The sequence below is a fragment of the Tachypleus tridentatus genome, chromosome 7, assembly GCF_004210375.1.
Source record: "Tachypleus tridentatus isolate NWPU-2018 chromosome 7, ASM421037v1, whole genome shotgun sequence".
Taxonomy (NCBI): domain Eukaryota; kingdom Metazoa; phylum Arthropoda; class Merostomata; order Xiphosura; family Limulidae; genus Tachypleus; species Tachypleus tridentatus.
Genome location: NC_134831.1, coordinates 127,040,673 through 127,062,486, shown reverse-complemented (window position 1 = coordinate 127,062,486; position 21,814 = coordinate 127,040,673). Strand labels below are relative to the sequence as shown.

At 35.0% G+C, this 21,814-nt stretch overlaps 1 protein-coding gene across 1 annotated transcript in view; it reads right to left on the bottom strand.

Moving 5' to 3' along the window:
* The window catches only part of LOC143256551 (cardioacceleratory peptide receptor-like), a 55,412-nt gene extending 34,719 nt beyond the window's left edge, over positions 1-20,693 (bottom strand). Inside the window, exon 1 of the mRNA XM_076513911.1 lies at positions 20,172-20,693. Within this exon, the coding sequence (XP_076370026.1) occupies positions 20,172-20,300 (129 nt within the window). The 5' untranslated portion in view covers positions 20,301-20,693. The remainder of the gene's footprint in view (positions 1-20,171) is intronic.
* Between the last annotated feature and the right edge of the window lie 1,121 nt (positions 20,694-21,814).

The window sequence follows — 21,814 nt, the reverse complement described above, 5'->3', positions numbered from 1 at the left end:
TTGCGCAAAGCTACACGAGGGCTATCTGCGCAAGCCGTCCCTAATTTAGTTGTGTAAGATTAGAGGGAGGGCAGCTAGTTACTAGTTATCGCCACTCACCGCAACTCTTGAGCTACTCTTTTACCAACGAATAGTGGAATTGAACATCACATTATAACGCCACATTGCTGAAAGGGCAAGCAGAGATTCGAACCCGCGATCCTTAGATTACGAGTTGAGCGCCTTAACCACCTGGTCATGCCGGGCCATCTGTAATGATAATAACAAGGTAACATTTTTAATCCACAACAGTACATAATACTACTAAGTTTAGGCATTCTCATTATCTCATTCATCTTATCGTGCACTATACAATGGACTGCTATCTGCACTCTATTTATTGCAAAGAATTGAACTCAGGATTTTTGTTTTCTTAACCGAAGACTTACTGCTAATCCACGAGGATGATAATACAAAAAAGAAAGAGATAAGCTATTGGAACTTTTAAGCAAAGGTAGTTGATGGGCTATCTAACAGTAAATCTGTTACACATTTATTTTAATACCTACGTTTGTTTCAGTATAGTTTTTTGATGCATGTGACGTATATTGTTGGATGTTTGTGGAAATCCTGCCTGTTCTCTAAATTTGTAGTAGATTCTCGAGAGCAAGAATCAACGATATGTTGTCTACGAAAATACTAGCGTGTCTTTGAACATTGTTGAACGTTCGAGAATCTCGTGTGATTGGTATAAGAGCTTATAAATCGACGCACCAAAAGACAGTATTAATATATTTTATGCTTGCTACACACAGTATACCATAAACCTCGGAGGCTATTATTGTGACAAACACTTATTAATCGGAAAACTACAGGTATTTGACTAGGATAGTTTATAGATTTTGAACATTACAAACCGTTTAACTTCAGTGAGTTAATTTCTGACGATAGTATTTCTACGAGGACATTAGATGTATGTATTCTTATGTTTATGAAAATTAAGCTTTGTAAGCCGCGTTAGGCCAAACAAGAATGGAGCTAGTTGGCATTCCCATCAAGTGAATTGTATCTGTTTATTAACATAAAAGTACTTTGCGCTTCGTGAACCTGGACCTTTGATAGGATATTCAATTCCAGACCAGATAGAAGACTGAATATTGTTTATAAGTTTGTCAAATGTTTGTTTATAAGCCAATATTCTTAACAGCTATTTGTAATAACCGTTATTATAGATTGTATTATTATTTGTATATTAAAATATATTTGTGTTAAGAAATAAAACAGTGTGTATCAATCTTGTTGGTAAATATAATACATTTGACACATTAACTTTTAAATAAGCACTCAAGATTGTCACTGAGCAATCGGAAGTTTAAACGTAAAGGTATGAAATTATGTGTAAATTATTTGAAGGAAAATTATCCCAGATTTAAGAAAAACATTTTTTAAGTTGAAAAGGCAACATTAAAAAGGTGTTTGGTTTGCGTATTTGTAAAGATGTTAATTAATAAAAATACAGAAAATCTTTTAAAAATGAAAGCATCATATAGACAATCATCTCTTCCAGCTGTAACTGTCAAGGTATCATGTAACCGATCAAAAGTGGCAGCTGTCATAATCACGACACCACACAGATGGTCATATCTCCCAGTTTCTACTGTCAAGGCACCATGTAAATGATCACAATAGAGTGCTGCTACTGTAAAGACGCCACACAGATGACCATATCTCCCAGTTCGTACTGTCAAGGCACCATGTAACTGATCAGAATAGAGTGCTGCTACTATCAAGACACCACACAGATGGTCATATCTCCAAGTTCCAACTGTCAAGGCACCATGTAAATGATCAGAATAGAGAGCTGCCACTATCAAGACACCACACAGATGACCATATTTCCCAGTTTTAACTGTCAAAGCACCATGTAAATGATCAGAATTGAGAACTGCCACTATCAAGACACCACACACATGACCATATCTCCCAGTTCCAACTGTCAAAGCACCATGTAACTGATTAGAATAGACAGCTGTTACTATCGAGACACCACACAGATGACCATATCTCCCAGTTCCTACTGTCAAGGCACCATGTAACTGATTAGAATAGAGTGCTGCTACTATCAAGACACCACACAGATGGTCATATCTCCAAGTTCCAACTGTCAAGGCACCATGTAAATGATCAGAATAGAGAGCTGCCACTATCAAGACACCACACAGATGACCATATCTCCCAGTTTCTACTGTCAAGGCACCATGTAAATTATTAGAATAGAGTGCTGCTACTGTCAAGACACCACACAGATGACCATATTTCCCAGTTTTAACTGTCAAAGCACCATGTAAATGATCAGAATTGAGAACTGCCACTATCAAGACACCACACACATGACCATATCTCCCAGTTCCAACTGTCAAAGCACCATGTAACTGATTAGAATAGACAGCTGTTACTATCGAGACACCACACAGATGACCATATCTCCCAGTTCCTACTGTCAAGGCACCATGTAACTGATTAGAATAGAGTGCTGCTACTATCAAGACACCACACAGATGGTCATATCTCCAAGTTCCAACTGTCAAGGCACCATGTAAATGATCAGAATAGAGAGCTGCCACTATCAAGACACCACACAGATGACCATATCTCCCAGTTTCTACTGTCAAGGCACCATGTAAATTATTAGAATAGAGTGCTGCTACTGTCAAGACACCACACAGATGACCATATTTCCCAGTTTTAACTGTCAAAGCACCATGTAAATGATCAGAATTGAGAACTGCCACTATCAAGACACCACACACATGACCATATCTCCCAGTTCCAACTGTCAAAGCACCATGTAACTGATTAGAATAGACAGCTGTTACTATCGAGACACCACACAGATGACCATATCTCCCAGTTCCTACTGTCAAGGCACCATGTAACTGATTAGAATAGAGTGCTGCTACTATCAAGACACCACACAGATGGTCATATCTCCAAGTTCCAACTGTCAAGGCACCATGTAAATGATCAGAATAGAGAGCTGCCACTATCAAGACACCACACAGATGACCATATCTCCCAGTTTCTACTGTCAAGGCACCATGTAAATTATTAGAATAGAGTGCTGCTACTGTCAAGACACCACACAGATGACCATATTTCCCAGTTTTAACTGTCAAAGCACCATGTAAATGATCAGAATTGAGAACTGCCACTATCAAGACACCACACACATGACCATATCTCCCAGTTCCAACTGTCAAAGCACCATGTAACTGATTAGAATAGACAGCTGTTACTATCGAGACACCACACAGATGACCATATCTCCCAGTTCCTACTGTCAAGGCACCATGTAACTGATTAGAATAGACAGCTGTTACTATCAAGACACCACACACATGACCATATCTCCCAGTTCCAACTGTCAAAGCACCATGTAAATGATCAGAATTGAGAACTGCCACGATCAAGACACCACACAGATGACCATATCTCCCAGTTCCAACTGTCAAAGCACAATGTAACTGATTAGAATAGACAGCTGTTACTATCGAGACGCCACACAGATGGTCATATCTCCCAGTTCCTACTGTCAAGGCACCATGTAATTAATCAAAATAGAGAACTGCTATTATCAAGACACCACACAGATGGTTACATCTCTCAGACACAACCAGTTAAATGTTCTTACAACCATTTAATAGCCTGATAATCAACCTTCATTTTTCTTAAATGTTATTTTCATGAAAACTATTGCACAAAGGTAGATATTGCAAACTTCATTCTCTAATAATTAAACCTATTGTATTTGTTTAGGAATTGTTTTAAAGCTTATTGTTTTATCAGAAGAAGATTATATTTGTGAAACTAAAAACTACTAACTTGTTAGAAACCTCGTTGACCAAGAGACTCGTGTATTACCTTGTGTTATAAAGTTGATGTCATTTATCGGCTGTCGTCATTTCCATAAAGATGTAAAAAATGTGTATTCCGCCCTTCTCATATCACTCAACTCTGACTGACTTCACAGTTTCCTACAAATATGGTGAATTTAGATCAAATGGTTTAAGAATTAATAAGTTAATTGTAGAAAACATAATGCAACTGTCACAGGCTTTGCATTGTAATCTCTTGATGAAACATTCACGTCATTTATTTTCGGGCCCGGCATGGCCAAGTGTGTTAAGGCGTTCGACTCGTAATCCGAGGGTCGCGGGTTCGAATCCCGGTCGCACCAAACATGCTCGCCCTTTCAGCCGTGGGTGCGTTATAATGTGACGGACAATCCCACTATTTGTTGGTAAAAAGAGTAGCCCAAGAGGTGGCGATGGGTGGTGATGACTAGCTGCCTTCCCTCTAGTCTTACACTGCTAAATTAGGGACGACTAGCGCAGATAGCCCTCGAGTAGCTTTGCGCGAAATAGAAAACAAAACAAACAATTTATTTTCAAATGTTTCAAACACTTTTCTCCAAGGAGTTGGCAGAAATATAACGTTTATAAAAAAATACACAAAAGCTGTTGTAAAATATGAAATACAAAATTTAACTTAGAATAATATTTAGTGATACTTAAACATGAAAACACTATTGATGAACTGTTGTGGTTTGTGGTGATTAGGGTGAGATGGAGTCTTAAGACTTAACTTAGAATAATATTTAGTGATACTTAAACATGAAAACACTATTGATGAACTGTTGTGGTTTGTGGTGATTAGGGTGAGATGGAGTCTTAAGACTAAACTTAGAATAATATTTAGTGATACTTAAACATGAAAACACTATTGATGAACTGTTGTGGTTTGTGGTGATTAGGGTGAGATGGAGTCTTAAGACTTAACTTAGAATAATATTTAGTGATACTTAAACATGAAAACAATATTGATGAACTGTTGTGGTTTGTGGTGATTAGGGTGAGATGGAGTCTTAAGACTTAACTTAGAATAATATTTAGTGATACTTAAACATGAAAACACTATTGATGAACTGTTGTGGTTTGTGGTGATTAGGGTGAGATGGAGTCTTAAGACTTAACTTAGAATAATATTTAGTGATACTTAAACATGAAAACACTATTGATGAACTGTTGTGGTTTGTGGTGATTAGGGTGAGATGGAGTCTTAAGACTTAACTTAGAATAATATTTAGTGATACTTAAACATGAAAACTCTATTGATGAACTGTTGTGGTTTGTGGTGATTAGGGTGAGATGGAGTCTTAAGACTTAACTTAGAATAATATTTAGTGATACTTAAACATGAAAACACTATTGATGAACTGTTGTGGTTTGTGGTGATTAGGGTGAGATGGAGTCTTAAGACTAAACTTAGAATAATATTTAGTGATACTTAAACATGAAAACACTATTGATGAACTGTTGTGGTTTGTGGTGATTAGGGTGAGATGGAGTCTTAAGACAGTTTGTTTTTGAATTTCGCGCAAAGCTACACGAGGATGACAGAGATTATGTTTTCACCCCCTGTAAGTGTGTTTGTCACTAACTTTTTTTTCAAAAACAGTTGAATGGATTTAGACAAAGGTTGGTATACATTTGAATTATGGCCCATTTTAGAAAAGGTTAGTTTGTGAAAGGTCAAGGTTATGAAAATAAAAATAAATTCCAATCTGTGAATATGGGGACTGTTTCTTCACACTATTTTTTATCTATAACAAAACTTAATAAAAATTTGTAGACATATGTAAGACATCCTTCCTCGTTGTTCTGTCAGAAATGGTCCGTTCATGACGACGGACACATTTTCGTACATTTTAAAAGCCTAATATGATCAACGATCCTCTGAATATCCTTCTAGTTCAGCGTTCGATTTACCTTAACGTACTAAGAGCTATAGTGAAGTAATCTTATACATATCAAGAACAAAATAAAAGGCTCGGCATGGCCAAGCGTGTTAAGACGTGCGACTCGTAATCTGAGGGTCGCGGGTTCGCATCCCCGTCGCGCCAAACATGCTCGCCCTTTCAGCTGTGGGGGCATTATAATGTGACGGCCAATCCCACTATTCGTTGGTAAAAGTGTAGCCCAAGAGTTGGCGGTGGGTGATGATGACTAGACTAGCTGCCTTCCCTCTAATCTTACACTGCTAAATTAGGGACGGCTAGCACAGATAGCCCTCGTGTAGCTTTGTGCGAATTCCAAAAACAAACAAAATAAAAATTAAAATAGTTCACTTTTAATTTCATGGAAGACCAAATGAAGATTCTCGCTTGACTTGTTTATTATATTGAATACACTGACGAACTCTTGTAGATGCTTCCTACTTTAAAGACGCCTGATGGTTTAGATATATTCACAAGCACACACATATCTATTACACCCTACAGTCAACATTGTTTATATGCATGCGAAAAGTACACACAACCCATACATATTCATATTATTCATCTACATTCATAAAATAAACTTACCTCTGGATTTCCATTGATATGGTAACTTGTTGTCAATAACGTTTTTCGAATAGCAGGCTTTATCAGAAAAGAGTTCTAGAATTTATTTAGTTTCCAATCCTGGCAAATAAACTGAACTTCTAAAGGCTTTGTTTGGCTTTTGTCTCTAATCTAAGCAAATAAAGTATGCTTTGCTCGTAGTAACTATTCTTTTACATTTATCCTGCTTATTCAATAAAGAAAGACTAAAGAAACGAAACAAAATGTTACCTTTCACAAAGTTTTATTTATGTATGAATGAATGAGCAGTTGTTATGGATGTCATATATTGTTTGAAACACTTTTGGCCATCGTTGTGTCTTAGAACGGTTGGTATGGGTATTAACACTTATTGATAAGCAGAGAACAACGTTTCGACCTTCCTAGATCATCTTCAGGTTAACAAAGAATGTTTGGCCATCGATTCTTCTTCCACATCCACCTAAGTCAAATATGGCTGCTCACATCTTTTCTTTCAATTGGAAAACTTTTAGTTCACAATTGAAAACTAGTGTATGGGTGAAATATAATAAATACTTGAAACTAACGTAAAGAAATCTGAGATATGTAAACGCTACAGATGTAGCGAGTTGAAGGGTTGTTCATTGAATTGGTGAATTATTCAACCAGTGAAAATTAGAACTTTAAAAACAGAAAAATGAACATTAATAAATATATAAACATTTAACTAATATATTTTATACACTGGATCTTCAAACATGAAAAGCGTATAACGTGTACTTTCATGGTCATTTTCAAGTTTTGGTGATCGTTAGTTGGACGTAGATACTAAGCCTAGTTTTTTTTTCCAGCTACAGCACCTAACGCAACTGAGAAACTAAACTATGTTTGATGTTATCCGGTTGCACATACCAATTCTCCTGAAAAAGGTTCTTCTTTATTGCCAGGTTTTTATGTTATGCAATTCTATATTCTAACCAAAAAGCTACAAACATCCGGAGGTTCAACTGGACTCGTTTTAAACCAAGAAATGGAACACCAAACACAGAACATATTATGGTATTCTTAAATGTTTGGGACTGAACTACATAAAATAAATTCTGCCACTCAGTTCGGTAGACAAGGAAGCTAAAAGGAATCAGTACGTTGTCGTAAAATACGTTGTCCTTTAAGTTCATCTTTTTAGGCAACGTATTGATATAATCGAGTTGTTGAAACAAATGTCTCCCATATGCATGTTTAAACCATTAAATTTATATAATTCCGAACATCCAAAACGTTTATTTAGGATTTTATCAAAATAAGTTGGTCATCAGCTCAAAATTAGGAATAGACGTCGCCTACGTTTAGAAAAGTATCATATGGTATATCTATTAAAAACAAATCTAGTTAATATTCGCAAATATTCTCTTTTTTTATATAACAATCAAAGATCACTGATCGAATATTTATTAATTATTAATAGAGTTATAAATTAATAAAAATAAGTTCTAGTATGACCAATTTCTGAAACATTAGCAGTAATTATTTTTCTTTTATTTGACTTTATTATTTCTTATGCCAAAGTTAGTTTATTTTATCCGATGTTATGGAAAGATTTACGCAAAACAGTTTCTTACACTACATATGGTATCTACTTGAATGTGGTAAGTATATACGTGGTTTTCTGTTCAAGGTAAAAACTATGGATTTGCTTCACAATTGTCTTTGAATCGGTAAGAAATGGATTTTATCTTGATAATATCGGGTTATTTTTTATAACCCGAATAGATCTATTCCTTGGTGGTTCATCATCCAACGGAATCTAACCCTGAAGCTAGATGAATTGCATAGAAAGTGAACACTTATTGGAAGCTTTTCTAATTCAATTGTGTTTATATCAAGTAAATTTAGTACTTGTATCCTTCCCGTGAATCTCTCAGTGGTACAGCGGTAAATTTACGGACGTACAACACTAAAACCGAGGTTCGGTTCTGCGAGGTACACAGTAGATAGCCCAATGTGGCTTTCCTCTAAAAAGTTTTCCCGCAAAATCAATTACTGTGTGTCGGTTGTTTTAATGGAAACGAACAATTACGATATATCCACTGGCAGCTAGTGTAGTTAAACCATGTGTTTCATATTTGTTGATGACATTCTCAAAGATACGATCTGTGTGACATATTTATCTTCCATCTTATAATTAATACAAGTATCTTCTGTATAATATTTTTAATTGTTGAGATGTAGAAGGCTTTTTACGTCAGGGTTTATTTACTGTACGTATAGTTAATAACAGCAGTTTTACTACGTCCAATCTCACCAGCGATGGCACGTTGAGAGAGACCTTGCTTTTGCAGCTCGACAATTCTGCAACGTTCAAACTCTGTCAACTTTTTTAGCTTTCGCCATGTTTTACCCAATGTAACACAGGAGATGTCAGTGGGAGATGTTGATAACGCTAATGTTTGAACACAAATAACTAAATTTCGTTTTGTGTTTACCGATTAACGCTTCATTTCAGTATGGTCTTAAACTTGTGACCAGCTAGTATTTATTTTAATTTCATAGTGTTCACATTTTCCCTATTAAATGCTAAAAACGTTTTTTATTTTCCCTTTTCTTACTTTCATCTTTCGAAGCTCTACTCAAATAAGTGGTTGAGTCTAATAAGGCAAAATGCATATTTTTTCTTTATGTCCATTGGCCTTAAGATTTTGGCCAGCAGTGTATGTAATTGGACCAGCAATAAAACTAGAAGTTTTGGCGAAATGTTTGCACAGTTTCATTCAGTCACATTTCAACTGTTTAACTGAAATTTATTAAGAAAACTATCGATCGGCAAAACTATGTTATAAAATAATTTGTTTTTATCTACAAGCACACTATCAGAGACCAGCAGGTAGTTCTGAAAGTGTGGCTTGGTATCGCCTTTCTGGTTTACTCCAGTTCAGTTTTACCTTATGTTAAGTTGAATGAAATGCAATTTGTTGAATTCTTCAACGATTTAGGATTATTTATCTGGCTTGTTCTGGTCCGACATGGGCAGGTGGTTAAGGTAATCTACTCGTAATCTGAGGGTTGCAGGTTCGAATTCCCGTCACACCAAACCTGCTCGCTCTTTCAGCCGTAAGGGCGTTATAATGTGAGAATCAATCCCACTATTCGTTGGTAAAAGAGTAGCCTAAGAGTTGGCGGTGGGTGGTGATGACTAGATACCTTCCCTGTAGTTTTACACTGCTAAATTATGGACGGCTAGCGCAGATAGCCCTCGTGTAGCTTTGCGTGAAATTCAAAACAAATCAAACCAATCCTTCTGAAAAAAACGTATGTTATTTCTCTGCCTATTAAGCAAATTCATTCTCATTTTACATTCAGAAATTTTAATATTAAATGTCATTTCACATATTCATGTTCAGTTTTCATTTACATGAAAACATGATTGTTCACCCTTGAAATCTGTATCTTCTCTTTCAGGAAAACTAACACCTTTTATAACTTAATTTATAAAAAATACTTTGTTATCTTGCTATATTCAAAATAATTTCCTGCTTGCTTGGTAGCAATTGAAATAAATTACTTCATAATATTCATTAAGATATAATTTTTTTCTGTCACTGAAGATAATGGTGGGATGTTTTAATTCAGTGTTCATGTGTGAGATATTTGTAGGCTTAGCAAAGTTTACAAAAGTAGAATTATAGGAGAAAGAGCCATTTGACTTGAATTCCGTGTTTTGATAAAAGTTAAGAAAAACTACCTTTAGAGCCAAGATGAATATAAAATAATGTACTTTTATTTTAAGCCATTGTTTCACCTTTGTGGCTTCTTCAGGGTTAATATATGTATATGTATATCCCTCCAGTATACATTACAAATTTTGAAAAACAACAAATAAATAGATTTCCATGTGACGTAAGTAAAAAAAAATCACTTTGGTTCCTCAACTTATGTTCAAAATTAAAATATTTTTAAACATGTATGTTGTACACTTTGGTTTACAGTTATGTACATTTCGCACTGATCATGATCCCTGTTTTCAAAATATCAACCCACATAACTTAAGGACTTCCATTGGTTGTTTTTTCACTAATAGAGAAATATTTTCATTGTTTGTAACGTCTTTCTTGGTGGTGGTGTTCCAAAGAATTAACGTAAAAAATACGTCCTACAAACTATTATTGTAGATATTTAGACTATGCTTCAAAAGACAATTCAATATAGTTCAACAGTGTGTATGTGATTGAACAAGTTAAGTTTAAGACAGTTCCCGTTCTGTTCAAATCTGACTTGATTTTAATAAACTTCCAAATGAACTATTAAGTTCAGAAGAAAACTACTGACGTTTAGAACATCCTGTTTAACAAAATTATTTGTAATTAGGATACTGATAACTGGTTTTAAATTTTAAAAAGTTGGAAAATAAACAATGCTTTTAAGATAGATTGTTACCATTGGTTTAAGAAACCTAAAGTACATAAATATATGGAACTATTATACTAAAGTTGATGATGCAGTAAGAATTACGTAAGTTTATGACATTGAGATACACAACTTTTAACAGTAGATCAAACATCCTTTCTTCTCTTTAACAAATATCCTGGTGTCAATAGCCCTCCCCCTTTCTTCAGTTAAAATGTTGTACTCATTGTAATAGTACTTACAATGAATAGTACTTACACACCAACCAAATTATTACAAAAACCCTTGTATTGTTAGGCTTACCACATTTGGATATCTGAATAAAAACTTTCAGAACTAAAATAAAATATTAGAAATAGTTTTTTGTTAGAAACATAAATACTTTCGAAAGAATAATGCTGGATTATAATAGTATAACCTTGAACTATGTGTAGCAGTTTTTAGTTTGAAAGTAATTTATTCTGTGCATTATGTAAAAAACAAAACAACAAGCTACGACATGAAGTTAATATTATGAACCAATAACCGTACACATTGCATTATGTTTTGTTATATCATGATACGATACTTATATTTGACGTGATTCAGAAAAACCCTCGTCAGAATAACAAAATAACAATCAGCTGTACCAGTGGTAACATAACTAATTCAATTGCAATGAATTACAATTATGTAATGCCGTTACAGGCAGCCTGGTGCAATGGTTTAGTCTGATACAATTTATAATACAAAACCAGATGTTTATCAAAGCTTTTCTACTAGACCAGCCTTTGGAAATAATTTTGCGTGTAATTTCAGACCAAAGAAATTATTCATAGGAAAAAACTTACATGTCTAATACGTTAATACGAAAGTCATTAAATGGCAAAATATCTAGATTGTTATTACCCCATCAGAAACAGAGAATACCAGGGTTAAAGTAAACCAGATGCTGATACTTACAGTTCTGTATTGTCTCTTATGTATACTGCTTGCATTAGTTACAGACCTTCTGTAGAAATGAAGGTGCTTCTCTGGTGTTTTTAACTTGTGGGCTAAACACGAGTTACCTACAATCGATGTTGCAGATTAACTACATCTATCGTATTATAGTGGAATACAAAACTACATCACATCTGTTCAAGCTGAAAAATACACTGCACAAAAGTTTGTCACTCTAAGGCCAGAAAATGTTTAATTTTCAATGTTTGTGTTATGTAGTTCATCATAAGGGGCTAAAAACAACAACAGTACCTTTTGTTTTGTTATATAATAATATGATATTTATAATTAATGTTATTCTGGAAGGCTTTAGGTCTGGATATAGCCTAAAGTAACAAAAGTAATTCAGTTAATATCAAACTTTTCTTTATTCCTTGTTCTAACAGATATTAAGTTTGGCGTATTTCTCCCCATTACACTTTACTTCTTGAACACTGTTGGGTGTTCCTTATAGATATTTGGCTGCTGATCACGAAAATCACATCCAAATTTGCCCATCACTTACCGTTTCATCGAAATCTTCAGTTTCACCAGGACGTTGCTACAATGGAAAAACGATATCAGGGCAACTGCAATCCGTTAATGTTTGCTGACTACTGTTAGACACTGCAACGTGATGTACCGGACATTGAATACAAACGAAAATCAGGAGCAAAACACTTTTAATTATGTTGAACTTAATAGCGTATCAGAAACATAAATACGTTATTGCCGGTAAACAGTTAACTGTCTATTTCTCAGAGTTCCTACGTAATGAAGCAAAACCAAAACTATATTTGTGCATACCCACCAGGTACCTATCACAATCAGCAAAAACTTTTCAAAAAATTGTTGTGCAGTGTTATTACAAAGCCACAGTAAGATATTTGTATCATATTATTCCCTATTATTAAAGAACCACAGTGAGCAACTTGTGTGATATTACTAAAGAGCCATAGTGAGTTATTTGTAGCATATTATTCCTCATTATTACAGAGCCACAGTTAATCAATAACTCAAGATTTTGCGCTGAAACATTCAAGGTGGAAAGAGAAAGTTTGATTAGTTCATTGATGCTGGAACACTTTTTACACTGGTGGCACTGTAAGGCGTTTAATGAAACTGTAAGCCGTTTAATGAAACTGTAAGCCGTTTAATGAAACTGTAAGCCGTTTAATGAAACTGTAAGCCGCTTAATGAAACTGTAAGCCGTTTAATGAAACTGTAAGCCGTTTAATGAAACTGTAAGCCGTTTAATGAAACTGTAAGCCGCTTAATGAAACTGTAAGCCGTTTAATGACACTGTAAGCCGTTTAATGAAACTGTAAGCCGCTTAATGAAACTGTAAGCCGTTTAATGAAACTGTAAGCCGCTTAATGAAACTGTAAGCCGTTTAATGAAACTGTAAGCCGTTTAATGAAACTGTAAGCCGCTTAATGAAACTGTAAGCCGCTTAATGAAACTGTAAGCCGTTTAATGAAACTGTAAGCCGTTTAATGAAACTGTAAGCCGCTTAATGAAACTGTAAGCCGTTTAATGAAACTGTAAGCCGCTTAATGAAACTGTAAGTTCAGTATTTAATGTAAAATATGTATTTGTTTGTTGTTATCGTGTTAAAACATGGTAGTAGGTTCGCAACATTCATTTACTCCAAACAAGAGGGCGCTACCACAGCCCTCAAAACACTCAGATTCTGCACCTTTGAATTAGATGATAAGAAGTAACTTATAAAGTAATTCTATTTAAATTAAAACCAAATCTATCAATCTCTGATTCGAATGTATGATGTATACACTCGTATATTATGTGTGGTAGATTTTTTTCAAGAGTATAATATGTATCATGATACAAAGTTATGCATAATAAAAATTTACACTCGTATTAAGAAACTTTTTAATACGTTATTAAATACAACCAAGACTGTCAGTTATTGACGTTTAATGTAATACAAGTTCAGTTTTTGTTTTAACTTTCTGTAGAAACATCCTAAAAAAAATTGTGAATTCGTTCGCCTATTCGTCTAATGATATGAATTATTTGTGTAAGTTTATTTGTTTTCCTTCTTAAAATCAGTTCAGACATCAACTTAGGAAAAAAATGAACAAAATTATGTTCTTTGTCTCTAAAAGTATAAAATACATTTGCGTATTTTCTCTCGTTTCAAGCTGACTATTGTCATAAGCATTCTACATTTTGTTTTCAGCCAGAGTGACTTAGTCGAAATTTTACCTCAATATTTCATCTCACTCCAACTTAACATTCTAAATAGTCTATTCAAGCCACCAAAATTCACGGTTTATAGAAAATGTATTTAATTTTTTAAAACAAATTATGTGCAGATGAAGTATTCGTTCGAAGTGACGAATTACATAAATAGGGTTAAAAATGAAATCCGTTTCATTCAACTCTGAAGGAAATTAAACTGCCTATTTATTGAATCTCTTGTCCTAACTCCATAGGAGCTTGCTTAATGACAGATTAACGTCACAAGTAGGAGGGGCAGAAGTATTGTTAATTTAAACCATCACAACAATTTCCCAACAAGGTAACATGACGTGTACATAAACTGGACATTCTATTGGTTACGATGATACTTCTTATATACTAAGCACGTCACATGATTTGTTGTTTGGTTCGTCGACGTCACACACAAGTAAGAAAATAATTGTGTATTATTCTCTTCATTCAAGTTAAACTCTGTTATATTTTAACATCACCCAACAATGCAGTTCTTTTGTGTCTGTCTGAAGTTAGCCACAAAGCTATACAATGGGCCATCTGTGCTCTGCCCACCATGATTATGAAAACCAAGATTCAAGCATTGTAATTCCGCAGACGTGCCACCGTGCCATCGTGCCAATGGGGGAAGATGACAGTGTAGTTCTAAGAATACTCCATGTGAATACTTCTGATTTCAGTTAAATGGAAGAGGCCGATTGAAAAATGAAATATTGTTATGACTTTCTAGGACTTAATATTAATCCACATATTAAATATATACAGTAAAACAAACCGTTTAAAGAAATTAAAAAGCGATTGCCTCTTCTTCTCTTTAACATTTAATTATCCGATGTCCCAACTTTTGAAAGCGTTTAACTTTTCAAAACACAGTTTTAAATATAGCGAGAAAATATCTAATTACTGATCACGTTAATAACGCTACAAGTATCCAGAAACAGTTGAGTTAGATGTGAATGATGGCATCTCTGTGATGACACAGTTGGCTCTTTATTTGATAAATGTACAAGTTCGCAAAGTGTCACTTCATATTTCTATAATGATTTAACCCAAGCTATTATTAGTACGTTTATTAAATAAAATGTCATTTGAAAACAACGTATAAATTCACGTTCTTTACGTAGTTCATAACGTACCATTACCATTAAATGAATCCCTAATTTGTATAATATTATTTCTTGATGTAAGCAAGCCTTCAAACCATTAAATTTAATGTGTTCTTACGTTGAAGGCTTGATAAGATAATTAATTACATGAAAAGGGAAACTGCGAAATGAATTATGTAGAATAGACATTTTAAAAATGATGTAGGCCCACTAAAGTCATTTGTAACTTTTTAACTATATACGATCAGATATAATGTCAGATATTTTATATTAGTTTTATAGTGGAATACATAAAAATATAGCACTGAACCCTAATTAACACTGAATATAGCACTGAACCCTAATTAACACTGAATTAGTTTCCCCAAATACTTAAATTTACAGCTGTATAAAATTTCACGGACCTACATTTTTACATTTTTGTAAAAATGTCTTATAACTTTAATGTTTGTTTGTTTTTGAATTTCGCGTAAAGCTACTCGAGAGCTATCTGCGCTACCCGTCCCTACTTTAGGAGTGTAAGACAAGACAGAAGGCAGCTAGTCATCACCACCCACCGCCAACTCTTGGTCTACTCTTTTACCAACGAATAGTGAGATTGACCTTGACATTAAACATCATAACGCCCCCACGGCTGAAAGGGCGAGCATGTTTGGTGCGACTGGGATTCAAACGGTTGACCTTCGGATTACGAGTCGAATGCCTTAACACGCTTGGCCATGCTTTGTTTAATGTATTTCGGCTAAAAACAAAACAAACGCATTCAATCGTTAACATAGACGTTAATGTAATGATATAGGACATAAAATTCTGGTACACTACAGCAATTTGCACATGCATGTATGTAGTAAATGTTTAATAGAAGAAACCCGTGGTAAGTCAGTGAACTGATCAGTTATCTTGGGAACTGTTGTAAGACTAGACAGAAGGCAGCTAGTCATCACCACCCACCGTCAACTGTTGGGCTACTCTTTTACCAACAAATAGTGGGATTGACTGTAACTTTATAGCGCCCCCACGGCTGAAACGGCGAGTATGTTTAGTGTGATGAAGATTCGCACCCGCGACCCTCGGATTACGTGTCGAGTGTCCTAACCACCTGGCCATGCTGGCCTAACTGCAATGTTCCTGCACCGCAATAACCGAATCATAGTTCAGCGAGTTTCTCTGGGATTTAACTTTTCTATTGTTGATTTCAATATAAGTTCTTGGAGATAAACTTTTATTTTTAAAAATCTGATAAAATCCTGCGATCAATAAATTTTGGTTTGTTACTATCCACAAAGTTACACAATGAGCTAGTCGATACCGCATGTATCGAAACCCGATTTTTAGCGTTTTAAGCCCTCAGACTTACTTGCTTAGCTATAACAGATAGAAGCTGTTGAGCGTGAGAAACCTCTCTTTCGCGAAATTCTTAAAGACAAGTGAGACTTTAAATAAGAATGCATTTAATTTTCCGTTGTAATGAACATCGAATTTATTTTCCTTCAACCTTTTAATAAGGTTTCAAAATATTATTCTGAAGCCTAATTAAACGTAAAGGTCGCGGGTTCGAGTCCCCGACAACACATCAAACATGCTCGCCCTTTCAGTTGTGGTAGCGTTATAATGTTACGGTCAATCCCACTATTCTTTGCTAAAAGAGTAGTCCAAAAATTGGCGGTGATGGTTAACTGTCTTCCCTCTAGTCTTACACTACTAAATTAGGGACGGCTAGCGGATATAGTCCTCGTGTAGCTTTGCGCGGAATTTAAAAGAAACAAACAAAACGTGAAAATTCATATGTTTGTAATAGCAAAAACTGAAAACATTATAAGCTGAATCTGAATGTTGATAAGTGTCACCTCTTATTACGACGTTAAAGACGTGTTTTGTGATGAAGGGATTATGACAGTTTTTGTAAACTTTAAAACCTGGTTCCTGGTTTAATTCACTCGGGAAAAGCTATTCTTAGTCACTTAATGTTGTCACACTAAGCTTTGGTTCTGGTGAATTCTATTACGGAAATGAAATTACATACGATTTGAGGGATTTCGTGATGAAAAGCTGCGTTTACAAACAATTTAGGTCGGAGATACCGCACCAGAAACAAATACTGTAGCTGAAAAGTCATTCATAAGCGTTTCCTATTTCAAGTCAGTTTTCAAACTCGAAATATACGCTAGTTCGAGCGGAAATAAATAAAAGAAAATAATTTTCAGATTCCAGTGCTTCTCTAAAATAAATATTTTATGTACGCTACTGTTTATTAAACTTGTTCGGTTTGAAGACGAGCAAGAAGATACGCAATGGGTTGTCTGTGCTGTGCCCACCACGGGTATCGAAGCCTGATTTCTAACGCTGTAAGTCCGCAAACATACAGTTGTGCCATTGTGGAGGGACTAGTTATTGAGAGTAAAATATTTGTCTGCGTATGTTAGGATATTCTATTACTGATATGGGAAAGAAATTTAATTAAGTACGTAATGTGAATGTTGAGTTTTAATACAAAGGACCTTTTATTATGTTCCCTTCTCTTAGGGTAACGCTACAAACGTTTCGTGTGGAGGTGATTAAGCTGTTGGACAGAAACAAGAGTGAAATAAGCACAAAACAATGCCTTTCACATTGTAGTGGGCCTGGTAGGGCCTGCTGTATGGGGCGCTCGACTCGAAGTCTGCGAGTTGCGCCTTTGAACCTCGTTACCGAACGTGTCCTCCTTTTCAACCTTGGAAGCGTTACTTTGTGACGTTCATTCATACTATTTTATTACAGTAACCCCAAAATTTGCGTCAGGTACTTTTAACTAGCTGCCATTCCTATGGTTCATAATTTCTACTTTATAACCTTCGTCAAGATATGCGCGAAAATTTAATGAATAAATCATTATAGTGTGAATAACTTAGGGTTGTCAGACGAAATGGTTGTTCACGTAAAAGAACTTTGAAAAAAATTTAAAAACCACTGATTTTGATATTCGAAAATCTCTGGAAAAATAACTTGAAGAAAAGACTAGCTAAGAATATCCAGAAACGTTCGATGGCTAAGCAAAACCATCGTCTATTTTCTGTATTAGTGTAACGTTTTGAGTGTGGGTGCTGGTGTTTTCTTATAGCAAAGCGACAGTGCGTTATCTGCTGTGTCCACCGAGGGAAATCAAGCCATTGATTCTAGCGTTATAAATCTGAAGACTTACCGCCGTCCCTTTGTAGGACAAGGTTTCGAGAATAAACAAGAAATGTCTGAGTTTTGTTATAACAATCCACGGGAAACCTTCAATAATAACTATTTCAACAAAAGTTGGGTAAGTTATTAATCAAACTCTAGAATCGTGTATTTATGAAGAATGATAATTTGCTCTATAAACATTTCACATCTTAGATTGATTTAATTTGTGATCTGTTCTTTGTAGAGGTAAATTAAAAATGTTTGGGGCTCTGGGCACGAAAAATTATTGGGGTCGTGCAAACTCTTCCTTAATATAATGCACATGAACAAATTGGTTCCTCTAACAAATTGGTTCCTCTAACATTAACCAAGGGCATTCAAAGGAATCTTTGAAGACAGTCAAACCGTTACGAGTGATTCTCCACTATCAACATTTGAAAATACATTTTATTTTTATTTACGTACCTAATGATATATTAATTAGACGTTATGTGTGTAAAAAAAACATGAAAATAAGCTAATCCAGAAGAACACACACGACTTTCCATATCATTGTTTGAAAAGATACATTCGTTAAGTGACAGTGATTGTCACTGTACACCCCAGACTTCCACAGATTCGTTTCTATATAAGTATATATCCGGCGTTTCACATACTTCTCTCCTGCTTCATAACGCCCAAGCCGTCTCTCCCTACACATATATATATATATCATTCCATAAAAAAACTGTTTCTCCTTCCTATTTGGTGATCTATGTTACTAATGCATCCATATCGACTGGAGTGTTCAACCTCCTATGAAATATCTATTAGAAACGAGCAAAAATATGGTTACTTATGTATTTTATTCTGAGTTTCACTCGAGAGCTAACTGCACTGGCCACACATTGACACATCAAGCAATGTGAAATGAGGAAGAATGTTCGATAAAGCTTAATGAAGGTAGACATTAACATTTTTTTTTTAAATTACGGTTTCATGTTTCCTCAGTGAATCAGAATAACAAAGGGAATGTTATCTCTGTTTCAAGAACCAAACACGGGAAAAACAAAATCATTTAACCCTAACAACAAGTATTTTTTATAGAGAATGGTTCAATTGAGCTCATCTGTTCTGAATAAAAATATTTAACACTTGTATATTACTGCAAAGTTCTGATTAAGATTATAAATATATAACGTTAAACCATTTTCCTCATTTCAAAATTATAAATGCCCGATTAAGTATAAGCAAGTATATTAAAAACCAATTTTAGGATTCATTTAACTACAAAGTTTTATAAAATCGGTTTGAAAAATGTTGCGAGTCATTCGACTAACGTTTCAGACCCATTAGTTCGAGTCAGTAGGAAAACGTTTCTCGTCTTAATGGGCCTAAAAGTTAACCTACTGACTCTCCATAACTGGTCTGAAACGTTGGTCAATTGACTCGTCTTAATGGATCTGAAGCTTTAGTCGATGGACTCGTCCTAATGGGTCTGACCCATTAGTCGACTGACTCGTACTAATGGGTTTGACACTTTAGTCGACTGACTCGTCATAATGAGTCTGAAATTTAGTCGATTGACTCGTCCTAATGGGTCTGACCTATTAGTCGACTGATTCGTCCTTATGGGTCTGACACTTTAGTCGATTGACTCGTCCTAATAGGTCTGAAACGTTAGTCGACGGACTCGTTATAATGAGAATGAAACGCTTGTCCTAATGAAATTTGGGGATATGTCTCAATCTAACAGACCTTAAGTGAGAGTCAACTGCATCTTCCTAACAGGTCTTAATAGTTTCTTTAGTTTTTGTGTTCTGAATTATTTCACTGTTCTTGCTAAGCTAACACCCAATTGTCCTTCGTTAGTTAAAACCAATACAATTTTCGCATGTAAAACAATTAACGTGAGAAAGAAAATAAACTAAACAAGAGATAAAAAAGGCAAATACCTTGTAAAAGTAGTAATACTGTATTTCTTCTTCTTCGTACGTGGTGCTGTTTGAAGATAAGTTATCAGATCTGTTTACAGTAGCAACAGATGGGACGAAACCCAAGCAGTCTTGTGTTAAGCACTCCATGTTGATACTATTATATTAAATTATATTAGTTTTCCATAGATTGGACTATTATCAAGACAAGAAGTTCAGTTCTAAATGTTGATGCTAACTTCGGATTGAATTTATCAAACAGGATTAGTTATCAGTTTCTTTGTTTCGCTCTCGTGCTGAAAACACTGGAGAGAGGGTACAGGAGTTATAAAAGTTCAACTACACGAACATGTAACTAGATTGATTCGATTAAAATCAGTTCGAATGACGACTCCGGAAGAACAAGGATCGCATCAAAAGATCTTCCTGTCGTGATTTGTCCATTCATCAGAGAGACGAAAGGATTGTTCAACTGAGAGACAAATCTGAGTTGCCCAACTTTTGACACAAGCCCACGCCTCTGCTTCAGGAACACGTGTAACGTACGCAGTCTCGTGAAGAATTATTGGTGAGGTGCCAAACTACTATGAGTTCTGACTAATTGTATGATATACACAATCCTATTAAAGTTATCAATTAAAGAAGTAAAACAGAGACTTCTATTCTCTGTATGAGCTTCTTGCTATTGTTATTTCAGAGATTATAATCAAGAATGTGTGTGTGATCATTGCAGAATTAAAACTACGTTTATCAAATGCATCTGACACCATAACGTCTTAAGGACGTTTTCAGCGTGCTACTAGACTCAGGTAACTAACCCAACTTAATCGTAATGCGATAAAATGTAAAGTACAAATGAACGTACCTCCAACTGGCACAGCGGCATGTCTAAAGACTTTCAACCTGTATTAGGCACAGTACAGACAGACAATTATATAGCTTTTGTTTAACTACAAAAAACAAAAATGCATTGCTCTTTGCCGGTGTTAAAAAAAAGGCCTAGTTTTGTTTTTAACACGTGTCTGCTAAATTTTAAACAGGTGTTAAGCACTTCAGCGTTTAACGTTATGCAATTAAAAATAATTAAAAACAGCAGTTTTCCACTCATTACGGTACGTAGTAAGACAGAATACGTTAACTAGAAATGTCTATTTGTAATATCTCATATTTTACTTGAAAGTTTGAGACTGTAGGAAATGGAATAACAAGCATATCGTTTTTGGTTGTTTTTACAATTCCGCCACCAGAGGTAGTGTCTCTATAATGAAATGTTAGCAAATATTTTTTAATTTTAATGTATAGGTCACTAGAAAGAATGTTATTAAATCGAATTATTCGTTTCTATTTATTTCATTTATTGCGTGTTAATTCATTCGTTCCTTTTTCAGGTTGTAACACTACAATTTAGGGTTGTATCCTTGCAGTTGATGGATGAATAACCCTGTAGCCGCGTGCTCAAAACGAACATAGCAAACCGTGTTTTTAAATTTAAGACGAACGTAAAATAACATTTTAATTTCCCTGTAGCTTAGAGGTTTGAAATTTACACTAAATTTTATATTACGAAAAATTTCCTAGCATTTTGTTTGTATGTATCTAACGGCTGAATAACATCGCCGTTAGGCTAAACTATTTATTTTAGCAGTGATTAATTACGATGCCTT